This window comes from Macrobrachium rosenbergii, chromosome 54 (genome assembly GCF_040412425.1).
Source record: "Macrobrachium rosenbergii isolate ZJJX-2024 chromosome 54, ASM4041242v1, whole genome shotgun sequence".
Lineage (NCBI taxonomy): Eukaryota > Metazoa > Arthropoda > Malacostraca > Decapoda > Palaemonidae > Macrobrachium > Macrobrachium rosenbergii.
Window position 1 is genome coordinate 28,844,482 of NC_089794.1, and position 14,924 is coordinate 28,859,405.

At 34.7% G+C, this 14,924-nt stretch overlaps 1 protein-coding gene across 1 annotated transcript; it reads left to right on the plus strand.

Moving 5' to 3' along the window:
• The first annotated feature begins 780 nt into the window (after positions 1-780).
• LOC136834919 (uncharacterized) lies at positions 781-14,713 on the plus strand. The gene is given in 11 exon segments (XM_067097756.1): positions 781-972; positions 3,162-3,458; positions 3,461-4,389; positions 5,136-5,285; positions 6,713-6,866; positions 7,579-7,787; positions 8,259-8,466; positions 10,162-10,403; positions 10,879-10,956; positions 12,335-12,493; positions 13,726-14,713. Coding segments are annotated over 11 exon segments (2,970 nt in total). The 5' UTR covers positions 781-917; the 3' UTR covers positions 14,215-14,713.
• The last annotated feature ends 211 nt before the right edge of the window (positions 14,714-14,924 follow it).

A 14,924-nucleotide genomic window follows, 5' to 3' on the forward strand; every position in this document is an offset into this window, starting at 1 on the left:
TTTTAAATGGAAGCAGATGTAGCAAGATTTTGGTAATATGTGCAAATAAAAATGCAGTACCACCTCATCTTTAAACTACTGTGTATGAAATATGAACTTACTAAGAGTCTGGCAAAAGATGCAATGAATCATATTTCCTTACTCATAACCTTGTTATGATCAGAAGGACAGAAGAACCAGTGACAGAATAAAGTTTGTTACGTTTTCATAATGAGGATTTGGACCTAAGGTGATCTCCTGATAATGTGAAAGTTATGAATGAGGGTTCAATATAATCAGAAACTAGTAGATCATTTTCATTGAAAAATATGTAGGAAGGAGATGCTAAAATGAGACTAGCAAAAATGAGCAACTGGAATGGGATAAGGAGATGGTACAAAATCAACCTTCCTTGTTTGCAGAAATTACAAAAAAAATAATCAAGAGGTACTCAGTACAAACGTGGAGAGATAAGTGATAATTATAAGACAATAAGTACGGGTGAAAACACAGAAGAAAAGCGACAATATATTTACTAAATTTAGAAAAGTCTTATGACAATTTCTACTGCAATATTTGTGAAAACGCAAAACTGTTCATCAGCCTTTCGAAGAAGAAAAAGAGTAATTCACTACCAATATTCATATCTAAATTTGCAAAATTCGACGGAAAAGAAACTGAAGTTAGCAATGCATGGTAAACAACTCGTGAAACAGATGAAGATTGCGTGGACAAGGATACCCAGTAAAGTAGAGAATAGAGCCGTTACATAGGTTACGCTCTACTATTACTACTACTACACCTGGCAAGCACGAACGTACCGTCTGATTTCCGCCACTTCGAAACGTCAGTGATGATAACTTATTATCATTATTTGCCAGCCGGTTTTCTTCAGTCTACATCCTAGAGATTAGAATAACTGGGACCCCACACCAGCAATGGAGGTCGATCAGCACCTCGTCTGGCTTCTAAGTGCCATAAACGCATGTGTGTGTAAGTAGCGCCAACGTATACCCTAGACAAGGAACTTTTCGTAATTTGTTAGGTTACGTCATAGTCGTAGATCTAGTTTAGGTGGATGGTTTAGCCTATGCTAGGCAAAGCTACATTCGACTTAACATAACCTCTTCAGCCTAAGATCGGCTCAGCTGTATATAAAGTAACTTAACCTGTGCGACTTTACATTAGCCAGATCAGTCTCGTTATATCTAAACATCAAATGAATTATTGGTTATTTTTCGGGAGACTCCAGCCACCTCCTACATTATAATTTATATTTTCTTAGGTAAAACACATCAAAACAACAAATTTCTTCTCAATACATAACCTTCGCAATTGCCCAATAACAGAGAAATATAATTAATTAAGACTTTTAGGACAATACCAGCCCTCCACCCCCCTCCATAGCTAATACAGTAAAATTGTAACCAGTAAATACCCTTTGGTTACGTTAGGCTGGTATATTTAGGTTCTTTTAGTGCCCAGTCATTTCCTAGACATTTTTGCATAAAAAACCCAAAATGGTTCTTCATGCAAAAATGGCTGGCTGGAGTCTTCCGCAAAATTACCGAAGGATTTAGTGGTAGCCCAGCCTAGGCAGAGGAATTGGACCAAAGTTATGCACGTTGTAGAATGCTGTTTAGCCGTACTTTAATTGGGTAATTCTTGGGTAGTTTGCAGAAAGATGAGACAACTTCCTTATGGAAGCTCAGTCCATTGGCTTTGATGTTTAGTGTTACTCTGGGGGGTCCCAGCCAGGTCAGGAAGTGAGGTTAGGTAGGTAAGTTCTGGTTAGGTTAGGACCTGGCATTTTAGGAAAGGTTAAGTTTGTTTATATGTGGAACTTGTCCCGTGGTTCTACACTCACCCCTGAATTCTTCAGAAGGGTAAAACTGAAGAATACTACCACTGTCTGGTTCCCACCAGTCACTGATCAGAATATTTACTGCCTTTCCTTTGTGTTTTTGTGTATGTCTTTTATATATGTATATGACATTTACTGTCTTGTCTTTATTTTTTTGTTCATCCCCAAGGGCTGGTACTAAACACGGCACCCATTTTGCACATAAACTGATAATTATATACCAGAACCAAAGGGGCGCAATAGTAGTCTTCAGTTTTACCCTGCATTGTATACACCCTTTATTATATTGTTCAGTCAAAAATTTTATTAATAAAGGATATTACCATGCCGAGCTCTTCAGTAGAATTATTTAATTTTATATTCCTCAAGGCTATTAAGTATCAGACTTAGATAGGACAGCACATGAGAACTTGTAGTTTTGCCTTTTCCCACACAAAATTAAAATATTCCTGCTTACTAAAACTCAAGAGAAGTATTTTGAGAGATATGATGCCACTGTGGCATGAACATGTTTTGGTTATTAATATCATAAACCTGACTGAAGTATTCAGCTTCAAATTGACACTGACCAATATTATACCATGAAAAATGAATTTAAAGAAAGTGATACGCCCATAAGCATTTGCAGTGTTATTTACAATAGATGAGTTTTAATAGTCTCTTGGAACCTCAGAAGGTTATTGAAGTACTTTGCAGATTGGTTGTAATTGTTTCTTACAAACTGTTATATATTTGTACATGATTTCGTGAGAAATGCACTTCTAAATACAGTACCTTTTATGATTTGCCATATTTTTGTTTAATTAATATGCCTCAGTAGTATTCTGTAAACTAAACTAAATGTTTTTTTGTTTGAATTGTGTTGATTTCTTGCCAGATGTTTTCTGTGACTAAATAAAATTATTTATGTGCCTGTAAGTACATTCAGGCTGTACATATAAAGGTATAATTTGAAGATTTTACTTTTGCAAGATGTTTTTCATCACTGTAGAAAGATTGTGACCTTTATATCTTTACATAGGCCTTCTTTGTGAGGTTGGACATTCACCTGTTTTCTGAAAGGTACAAAGGATATTTACAGCCTATCACAGCAAATTATGATACAGTGCTTTATTCTTTTGGGAATTATGGTTTATGAATAATATTAGTACAAAAAAATTGCTAATGATTCTATATGCTCTAGTACAGGAGGAGATCCAAGGTGGAGGGGAGTGACACCAGCCCTAGTGATGCCAGTGTGGAAAATATACTGTGATTGAAACATTTTTTTTTGTGCTAAATACTCTACATATATCTTACTGATTTTAATTTTTTTCAGCTGATGGTAATGTTGATGAGAAGAAGTTAAATAAGAACATTAGTGATTGTCTGGCACGTGTCAAGAGTGCTAGTTCTGGTGACAACAAAGATCAAGCCTTTGAAAATTTCAAAGTAAAAGCAGCCCTTGTGTTCTTGTTGTGTTGTCCGTCCGTTCGGGACATTAAAGAAGTTCAAGGTAGTAAGGATTTTCACTCGGTCCTTTTGACGTTTCCTGCACTTAAAGATTCCATTTTCTTTTCTGTAGTCAGAAATCAGAAGTTTTACAAATATGTGGAGCCTCTGATGTGTTTTATGCCCCTTCAACGCTTTGTAAATTGATACAAGAATATTTTAAGTGTACAAATGAAGTTACACCCGTTACTCTTGCTATTGCAATGGAGTTAATGAAAGCTTTAGTTTCTAGTTGGCAAAATGTAGTAGGAGAAAAAGATAATGTAAGTGAAAATTCAGCAGTGTTTTCTGTGATTTCGAAATTTTTCTCCTTAAAGAAAGTTGTAGGAGGCACAAGTGCTCAAGTCAGATCAAGTGCATATTTCTTCATGTATTTATGCGAGTGTACATTTTTGGTGATAAGCGCTATCTTAGGGAAGTACAGTAAACCCCAAGAATTATCCAGTGTTCCTGAAGCTTGGGCTAAACTATGGAAGTTGGGAGGTAGTACAGGTGGTTCAGTCTGTGATAAGGGGCCCATTTCTGTGGATGTTTTGAAGTCGTTCTGTGATTTGTGTAATGAGAATGTTAAAGGTATAAGTGTAGATATGTGGATTGAATGGACTGAAGTGCTGTTGCCACTTTCCGTAACCGTCCATAGAAAGTCTGTCGCCTCAAAAATTAAACAAGAGCAGAGTACAATACAGTCTGTGATATGCAACATTGCATTCGATATGTTAAGGATTGTAGAATCTTGTTCGGAAGTGAAAGAACTCTTGCACAGTTACAAGGATTTAAATCAGTTCTTTCAGCAAATAGCTGCAGACCCAGATTATGATCCAGATTATGATTTGCCAGTGGAAAAGCTGTTGCCTGAAATAGAGTTGAAAGATGCACGTCATGAGAAACTGCTGGGCATTCTGATGAAAAAAGATGACATTTTTATATCGGAAGAGTGCATTGACTGTGCTATGAGGCATATAAAAAATGTGGACAATGTCACAAGACTTCAATTGCTGACAAGGCTGATCAAGCATATAAAAGATAAGAAGGAGTATGTTGAAAATTCGGTAAAGGTATGTATGTACTATTATCACCATGATTATTCAGCACTTTAAATATTTTGAATTTTATTCATTATCAATATTTGTAGATGTTAATTATTATTTTGAATTAAGGTATGTATTTGTGAAAATCTGAAGCATTGTATATTTTTAATTGCATGACAGTACAGTACAGTGTTAAGAATAGCTATAGATTAAAATCAGTACAGTATTTTGAATGATGTGTAAAAAGATCTTTAGATTATGTTTGAATATTTTGCATTATTTACATTGTGAATACTGTTTCTCCAGATTTGATAGATTTATTTTAACATCCTTTTACAAAGGCAGTCTTAAAGGAGGGGGGTGAGGGTAAATCTGTTAGGAACAGTTTCTGTGAAATTTATTGTGATTAATTAATTGTTTCTGTTTGTCAAAAATCAGTAATTCCCATGTCTCACTGTTTAAGAAAAAATTTTTTTTCTTTTTGAAAATCAGTCTGCATAAAAGAGAAGATTACATTTCAATGCAGTTATTAGTTAAAATGAGTCTAGTGTTTCTCACCAGAGTAAATCCAAAACACTTTTATTGTTTGTCTCAGATTTGGTAGAAAATTTAGTGCAGCATTAGTAAAGAGTAAGTAAAAAGATTATGCATTATTTCCATTGATGAGGATCTTACTCATCATTGTAAAATTGATTAGTTCTCTAGATTTTGCTGCTTACAGTCTCCTGAAATTCCTCTTGTTTTATCAACCTTTTAACATTTACTCCATGTAGATGGTTCTGAAGATGGTTGAAGACCTCCCTGCATCCCAGCTATTGCCAATTATTGAAGAACATTTGTCTTCAGGACAAGATGAAATACTCAAGACTCCCGAGTTTCGTCTTCAGATGACCTCTGTGTTCAATCAGTTAGTAGATGGTGAAGTACGTATAAATTTCGTTCAGGTATCTTTTTGTCATCAGATCAGAATTGGCCCAGAATCCAAGCTACTTTGCTAATGGTGGAAAATGAAGTGCTAATTAGGCAGGGATCTCACACTGGAGAGTAAAAAGAAAATGAAGTGGAAGCAAAATAGCAGTGTCCCTCATTAGAATTGTCTTCTGAATTATACATTCTTGCCATCAGCCTATCTTCATCCATATGATATAACTGTATCAAACATCACTGACTAATGTTTTTGCGAGTAGATACCTTTTTATGTTATGTTCCCCATATTTCTCACCTTTCAGTTCTTATGTCACACATATTAAACAAGCAGTTTATCTCAGCAGCTTTGATCTATTTTCTTTCATTTACATTCAACAACCCTATTTCACTTTCATAAAGGCAAGTTGTCCTAACAGTCCTTTCATGCATGGCCACCTCGGCTTCCATAGACAATTCAAGTCTTTTTCCATCCTTTACACTCTAAGTATTACCTTTTTTGCTCCATCTGTCTTGACTTACTCATCTCTGATCTTACCATCATCTGTTATACTGTATTTACTCTCGTTACAAATGAAAGCAACTCTCATTACAAATGGAAGCAGTTGGTTCATATGGGTATATGAACCAACTGCTTCTATTCTTCCACCATCTATATTAATATCATTTGCCCTTCTCTCTTATGTTTCTTTGATTTTCATTTGTATAAAGAATATTGGAGCTGTTAATAGTTACACATTGTTGTTCATAACTTACTTACCATTACCGTACATTTTGTAACATGCAGCATCATTTCAGATAATTTCATTTATATTTTATTGGTTTGGTGATTTTGTGTAATAATTTACTTCATGCTTGTCTACCTATTCGGGAATTGACTGAAATAATTGCATTTTCTAATCCATATGGAGGGTTGTTAGCAAATGGTAATAGAAAAGCACCTGAATAGCTGTACTTTTCTTGATAATGTGATGTTATATATGTCCGGGAGATTTGTTGTGTAATAATTTACTTCATGCTTGTCTACCAATTTGGGAATTGACTGAAATAATTGCATTTTCTACTTCATATGAAGGGTTTTTAGCAAATGGTAATATAAAAGCACCTGAATAGCTGTCCTTTTCTTGATGGTGTGATGTTATATATGTCCGGGAGATTTGTTAGATTTGTTGATTGGTTATCCGAACCTGAGCAAAATCTACAATACTCAGAAGTAGACAGATATTGCAATTTTTTGGCCCATTTATTTAAAGATTTTTTAAAATTTGAAGTATATTTTAGTCTAGTTCAGTTATTTTAAATGTGAGATCATATGTGGTTTGATGGTGTTCAAGAAGTTTTTGAAATGTCAGAATGTTTTTGTTCTGAAAAGATCAGCCGCAGTTTTTGCTGTTTAAAATCAGTAACGATCATTTTTCATTTGCAGAATTCCACGAAGCACGTGTGGCTCTGTTTGCAGTCTGGTCAGTCAGTTGTTAGTGAAGCTGTAAAGCTGCCAGTTGCTTTTCCAGGCCTTGTTAACGTCATGGTAAAGGCTTTGGCAGCCATTCCTACGGTTTGTCAAGCAACAGGGAATTCAGGTGAGTGCAATTTGTAGTGAAGAAAAAGTCAAAAAACAAATCAGTTTATCACACAACTTAGAAAAATGAGCTCTGCTATTAGGTGGTTCTAGCTGTAAGGCAGAATAAACAAAAAGGAATAAAGTAAGAAAAATGTAGTAGTGAAATGCAAAAACTGGGAAGTGCACTCATTGGTGGATGCTTGTTTTCCATTATCATTTGAAATTAGGATACAGAAAACACTGGTTTCTTTTATCACTTAAAGTGGAGACACAAGAACATGTCTCTCATCAGCTGTGGAAGAGAAACTTAGAAAATTGCAAGTTCCGTCATCAGTTAAAGTTAGCCACATAGAAAACATTGGTTTGTGTTATCAGTTGAAATGAGGACAGAAACTAACTGTAATTTCTCAGTCGAAGTAGAGATATAGAGAACAGTGATTTCTTGCATCTTTGGAAGTAGAGAAACAGGAAATTGTGGTTTTTATTATCTAAGACAAGTTTATTAACATAGAAGTTTCCATTATCAGTTGAAGTAGAGCTGTATAAATGATACAAAAGTGGTTTTTCTGTTACAAATATTAAAAGATTTACAGAACCTAAAGTGTTTAAGTAATAACTGGAGAGACCAGTGTTTTTAGATTAGTCATAGTGATTAAGAGTTATTCTTGTTTCCAGTTGTATTTTGTTACAAGTCTTATATTAATGTAGCAATTGACTATGTTTTCTTGTAGGTGCCTCTGTTCTAATAAACATACTGCAAGAACGATTGGTGGCAGGGCTACAAGGAAGAGAAGAAAAAGACTTTGGCGAACTCGTTAAAGGCTTAGTAGCTGCCAGTGTTTTAAATGCATCAGAGGTGTTGCATTTTCTAGTACAGCCTTACCTTACATTATCTTCAAAGGATTTGAAAAGACTGGAGTTACCTCTTGAATTACTAAAGGTGAGATGATACAATCCTCCTGTTTTAAGAAATCTCATATTTGATGGTTTAAATAAAGTTGTATCTATCTTTGAAACTTTTAAGAGTTGCACTTTATATTGTGCTTTGTACTGCTCTTTGTATTAAGCAGTAAGATAAATGGTTACACTTATTCAGTATACTGGTATAATTATGTGTTATAATTGCCAACAGTTTGTTTATGCAGTTATAAGTTTATTACAAAGCAATGATTGTTATATATATTTTTTTATGAGAACAAACCCTTTGGGCCAGTTCTGTGATTGTTAAGATACTTAACATGGGGGACTGATTAAATTATCTCTAATAACTAATTGGGAAGTCCTGCTTTACGTTTAAAGTCAGTACTGTACCTTTTCAGGTGTTGAGGATATGTGGTTGAAGATAATTTACTATAGAAATCAGGAACAGTTTAAATAAACATGAAGTTTTTATTTTTTTTTTTTTTTTCAGAATATAATTCAACTTAATGTTCAAGCAGTTGTGAAGCCTGGTATAGAAACAGTAACTTTGATGGTGGTGCTGGCTCATATTGTCAATGCAACTGCTTATTTGGATTGTCAGAATTCTCAAGATTACTTGACAATAAGAACATATGCACTTGACATAATACAGTCGCTTTCTCAGATTATGATTAACGATCAAGAAAGTTATGAGAGAGGTAAGTATTTGATATGCTTTTTGTTACTGAGAGTTTGATGTATGATAATATAGAATTATCAAATTAAGGAAGCTCACTCTATAGAACCTTGAAGGAATGAATAAATGAATAGTCATGTTGAACACCTCATCACTGAAGCTTCTGTGAGGACAGATATCTAATCGTTATAACTTCCTGATGTGTCTGCAACTTGGCCTTGCTTTTGAGGGGGTGGGGATACCCTAGCCTTTGACTAAACAGATCTTCTTACAGCTGTAGAGCTGCATCCTAACAAGGGCTTAGAGGTTTTACACCATGCCAAAGGGTGACCTATTGGTAGCTGCAGTCTAATGTATCTTCATTCTGTCCTTTAGCAACAAATGCAGTTTATCTTCAAGTGTAGAAGCAACCAGAGGAGCACTCTTTGTAGATGAGTGGCCCTCTTGCTCCCAAAAACTGTATGTCTTTTTTTTTTTTTTGAACTTGGGTCAGAAAAAAAGATCATTAAGAGTGAAATTGTTACAAAATTGCTACGTAATGATGTTGTTGATGAAGTGTTTTGGATGAAGGTCTCAAATGAGATATATAGCTTGCTAAAGTGAACTCTTTTTGTGTGGATATAAACTAAAGTATTTGTGTAATTAACCTAATTTATACAGTAGTGCTGGGCTACAATGTTTTGACTTTGTTTTTGTTTGCATAGGAATAGCTAAGTTTACAAGTTTCAGTCAGGAATTTGGGGGTAGCATAGCATAGAGTAAGCATTAGTGTATTCCCTTGCCACATTTCCCAGTTGTTGAAACCCCCCTCAGACCTATTAGTTCAGATAAAAGAGAGATTACTCCATAATGATATTTACCTGCCTGAATTTTTTAATTCCATGTTAGTAACAAAAGTCATAACATCCTTAAATCTTTTAGCATGTCCTTGATACCAGTAAGCAGGAATCTCCACCACATTCATTCCAGAAACCTTGGAATAATCATATTGTATTTCTACTGGCAACAGAGTGTTCAGTGCGTAGTACCCAACATGAAATAGGGAAAATAACCTTAAATTATCTGCCAGTCACGCACAAGCGAGGCAAGGATGTATACTCAACCTTTCCTGTGTACCCTCCCAAATCATTGAACTGTAATTCTACTTTCTCAGTGGTTTGGACATGTTCTAACAATGTAAATGAACCATGAACTCTAATGAATTTCTCAAAAAACACATTGATCCTAAGCTGAAAACTCTTCCTGTATGTGGGTATTGACCCCTCACCTAAATATTTTTATCGGGGCATTGACTTTTGGCTTTTAATCTGTTCTTTTACTGGGTCATCAACCTAATACTTGAACTTCATTTTTTTTTTTATTCATCCACTGGACCTATGCTTATATCTCCTCTTTTATTAGGGAACTGTCTATACACTTGAACCTTATCTTTTATTCTGAGCATTGAACCAATGTTTAACATCATCTTTTATCTTGTCATTGACTGTTTGCCTATAACTTCTTTCATTGGGGCTTGGCAATGGCATGAGTGTTAAACTCTCAAAATAGAGAGCTTGGTGAAATAAGCACGAATGCTAAACTGTGAAAAGCAAGAGTTTATTTTATCATTGGAAGGGGAGCACTTTCTGTTTCTTGGTGAAATTCAGTGATGGCAGGTATGTAAAACAAGACCATCATATTGTATGCAGCTTTTGAGTTAATATTTCTCTTATTTCAGATATTTCAATGCTAAAACAGACAGTTGTAAGGTACAAGTTTCATCCAAGAAGTTTCTTAGCCTTTATGGAGCTCCTGAGTTGCAACGATCAAGTTGATGGTCATGCTGATAGTCTTCTGCTTACGATATCAAAACTACGTCATCATTGGGAAGGGAACGCTTTGAAAATTAATGTTGCGCTAGACATTCCAGAAAACCTGAGGAGAGCATCTAAAGAGGAATTGATTATGGCACTGATACAGGTATTGTTTTTCACTGTTCTATAATTCTTGCTTAACCTAGTAGTTACTACAGAGGTGAAACAAATTTGAAACAAAATTGATTGTTTTGTTATTCCACCCACATCTTTACTTTTGGCTCTATTTCAAAGAAATTATATGGGCCTTATAAAAACATTTCATTCTTGTCAATCTTTGCTCAAATAACCACACTGATGGAATAGCTGTGATTTGAGACTATTAAATTACAGGCTCTTGTAAAACAATTGTCTGTTTGGAAAATATGGTCTTTTGTGCTGATAGTTATATGACCTTCACTTCAAGAAATATGAGATATTCATTAAGATGAGATATGATCATGAAGAATATAGACATCCAGTGTGTTGAGTTCTTTGTTTTATTGTATAAGTCTTGACACAAACTAGAGTAGGATTGTAATTTAGTTATTTTTATATTAAAGTATATTTATCCATCCTGTTTTTTATTTTTAATCTTACAGGTGTTACCACACTGCAGTGAAGATGAGTGGATAATTGCCTTCTATATCACACACAATTATTTGCAGTCTGGTCGAAAGGTAAATTACAGTTTAATTTTGGCATTAGTTTTTGTATATATGAGTAGTACAAGTTTTGAGGGGCTTATATCATGCAAAACCTTTTCTTGCAGACTATTTATTTTTATCATCGTCTGGCAGTTTAAGTAGAATATTGTCTTATTTTGAGACTCATAGGAGTTCCAAAGTATTTGTTCTTAAATACAAACTGAAAATATGAGCATGGTAAAGTCAGATAGCTATTCAGAAAAAAAATGAAAAAATAAAAGTCAGAATGCAGTACAGCAGGGGGACTGAAGGGTCACTGCAAAAACTATTAGAATCCTCCACAGTGTGCTGCACAGGGCCTAATGGAATCTGTCTTAGAGGGTGGTAGTGGTATTACTTTGTAAGGGATGCATACAATATTTTAAACATTTTAAAGTAACTTTTGTATTGTCAAATTCTGCTTCTTTGCTGTCATAAACAAAAGACAGCTTTACATTAATTGTGATTATAGTTTGCCATGTCAATGTAATTTTATCTTCTCTCTGTCACACTTGTTTTGTCCAGAATTAGTGATGAATAACCCACATGACACTATCCATGTATGCAGAAAATGTAGGCCAGCACTAATAATTGAACATACAGTATTTTATGTGACTGTCCAAACTTCCGTCAACATTGAATACCAGGTTTTCGTAAACAGATCTGTTAAAATCAAAATACAAAATATCGTATAGGCAGTAATGAACAATGAACCAGAGGTAACCTTTAGTGTGTAATTGTGAAAACAACAAAATATGTACTGGGTAAACAAACAACCCTTGCTAAAAAACAGATAAGGGACAAAATTTTCTCTACAAAGCTCCCATGTTAATCTAAGGAAAAAAAGTCAAGCACACCAAACAAAAATTACACACTGTGTAAAATGAGATCACTTGAATGATGAGATTGCTGAAAAAATGGAATGAATGAGTAAATCCATATTTTCCTGACTGGAGGAGAGTGTGAGCTTTGCATACTCTGTGGGACTTTTCTCCTTGCAAGATTGGGTTTGTAAAAAATTTTTTATTGTAAAAGCATAATGTTTTTTATTTGTATTGCAACTTATTGATAGACAGTCCATTACTATTGGCCATATATAATTGCATAATTCCCATACCCTTGTTTGAAGGCTTTCATAAGCAGATTTTTATGCAGTATCATGACAGTCAGTTGAGGAAACTGTAGAGCATGCCAGTTAAAGATATTGTACAGCCAGGTAGTAAGAGACCATTTGGAACAGTTGAAAAGTCCTAGGTAAAAAGCAGTGATGGTACAGCCAGAATGAATGATGGAAAACACCTGTGGTATTGCCTACATGATATACAACCCTAAGAGTTTCAAGTTTTAATGCTTTACCATTGTTTATTTTCAGGCACTGCCTACAATGTTGATCTTCCAGAAAGTTCTGTATCTGATTGATTTGCAAGTTAAGACTTCAAAAGAATCGGAAGGGACTGCTACACCTGGAAATGTTTCCCAAGGTTCTATATCCTTGGACCATTGTTTTAGGTGTTTTTCAAACGCAGCTGTGGTATGTAAAGTTCTTTTGTTACTATCACTTGTTTGCATACTTTGGTAGATTAAATTTCAGGCTTTTCCCCTGTTATTGCAACAGAATATGCAAATGATACTCAGTTTGTGCACTCAGAAAAATGTTGCTGAATTCTGGCTGATTTGGCTTGAGATGAAATTTTATTTTATGACAGTCATTTATGTTTTTGTGTCAGATTTTTCCCTTGTAGACATGGTATTAGTTTCCTAGTATGTCACCTGTCTAGTGCACTTTCTGCCTTAGTTGCCATGTGGACTTTTTCCACGATGGCCATCCTCTTGCTAATTCCATAATTAATTCCATAATGCTACTCTTCTACCTTTTCGTTACCTCATCTTATCGCAGGTAAACAATCTCAAATCTTGGAGATATCTAAGCATCAAAAGTTTCTTTCTAAATTGACAAATAGTAAAACTTGTGTAATGAGGCTGTACTTATATAAATACCATTGTAAAAGTTTTAAGCCATAAGATTAACAAGTAGATAGTAACAATTGTAGTTTTAATTATTTTTCTGTGATTTCAACATTGTTTCTTACAAGACAAAACTGATTAATCTGGACATATGTACAACACTTGTCACTCAACAAAGGGATTAAAAACTGCTATAAAGTCTATTTTTAAGAATGTATCAGGTAATTGATTATTGTGGTTGGGATAATTCAGATTACTGATTGCTAGATATTGCAGAAAATTTACTCTCTTTCCTAAATAACAATCAGTTCTGTTAATTTTTAAAAAGCTGTAATGGCTAATTGTACTTGAGTACTAAGTACAATTTAGAAATACAGAGTCTGTCATCTTCGATGAATGCAACCCTTGGTCATTACTTTTGTCCAGCTTTGTCCAAGGTTTATTGACTTAAACTTTCCTGCTTATGTTTTATGAAAACAACTGTTGTGATTATGTGGTGTGGGGAAGGTGAACTTGATGAAGGCGTTAAACCATTAACTGGTCCTAATTTCTGGTCCCAGTATTCTTGGCATATATGCTGACTTCTCCAATTTTGTTTCTGTTACTTAATTGTAAATAAATGTAAGTCTTGCAAAACGAATTAAGAAATATCAAACACTACAATCTGCACAAGAATGCTACAGCAGTCGAGTAAATCATTCATACCTATACTACAGTATTCACTATCTCTGCCCATACAGTACCATTTTGTAAGGCACATCTGTTCTGTTGACTGATATCTTTCATTTTGTTTTACAGGTATATTTAGGGGAGTTAATGGAAGATGTTGCTTATTTTATGAGATTCAGTGCTTTGTGCAGCATCTTCAAGTGGTGGTGTCAGGTGTATCGTTTATATTCCCAGGAACTAGAAGTGGCCTCTCTCTTTCTTATGCAGCTAGTGACAGCCATTGAAGAGATGATAAATGGCAATAAGCTGCACTTAGTTGATGAAAAAAATGAAGCAGTTCACACAGACAGAGGGAAGATGCAGAAAAACATCTCTTTGGCAAATGGTGAAGCTGGAATACCTCAGGAGGTTAATGGGGTCTTGAATAGTGATGAAAACTCAAACACTTCAGATCGTCAAGGAAGTCACGTTTCAACTGAAGTGGACACTTTACAGATTGGTCAGTTAAGATTGGTAGGAGGAAATAAAAACAAGTTAAATGGCAGGAACCATAAGAATCAGTTTTACAATGGTTCTGGCAGTACTGAGAGAAAACAAGCCAAAGTTACCAGTTCCTAAGAAAAAAACTTTCCAAAATAACACGATAACCAAAGCAGATTTTAAGAAACAAATAGAAGACATTAGCATAGTATTTCTAAAATTTGTTCCTGCTAGCAAACTGTCATCATCAGTGGCAAGTAAATTGAAGAAACTTCATGAAATCTCATAGCTTGTGGCATGAAGTTGCTTGTACCCGAAAAACAGTAATCAAATTACTTCACTTGTGGTGAGCACTGGGAATATTGAAATACTGTACTTGTATTTATAGTCTTGACTGGTTAGCAAGAAAGACCAATATCCACAATAATCAGTGTGAATGGAGTAGGATTATGAATGACTACTGTAAAACCAAGTGCCTATTTTAGCTGTTATAATGCCCAGTCATTTATGTCACCAGGTACATTTTAGTATACTAGTACATTGAGCTTGGATTCAGCACCTTTATTGCAGCTTAGTTCAGTTTTCCATGGAGCAAAACAAATTGAAAATTATATATTTTATAAACACGAGAATGCACTAAGATTTTTTCATTGGCCCTTGTACATTTCATGATTCCAACCTAGGCAAATGTGAACTATGAGGAAAGTTAAGCACTTTGCTTCAAAATTTTACCTGAAACCCCAGCACAGTTGGGCCTGTGTTATAGTTAATTGGATTCCTGGGTGACAAATTGTGAAATGTTTTTTTTATGAATTTATATTTGTGGGCAGTAAATTAAGGCTATGTTG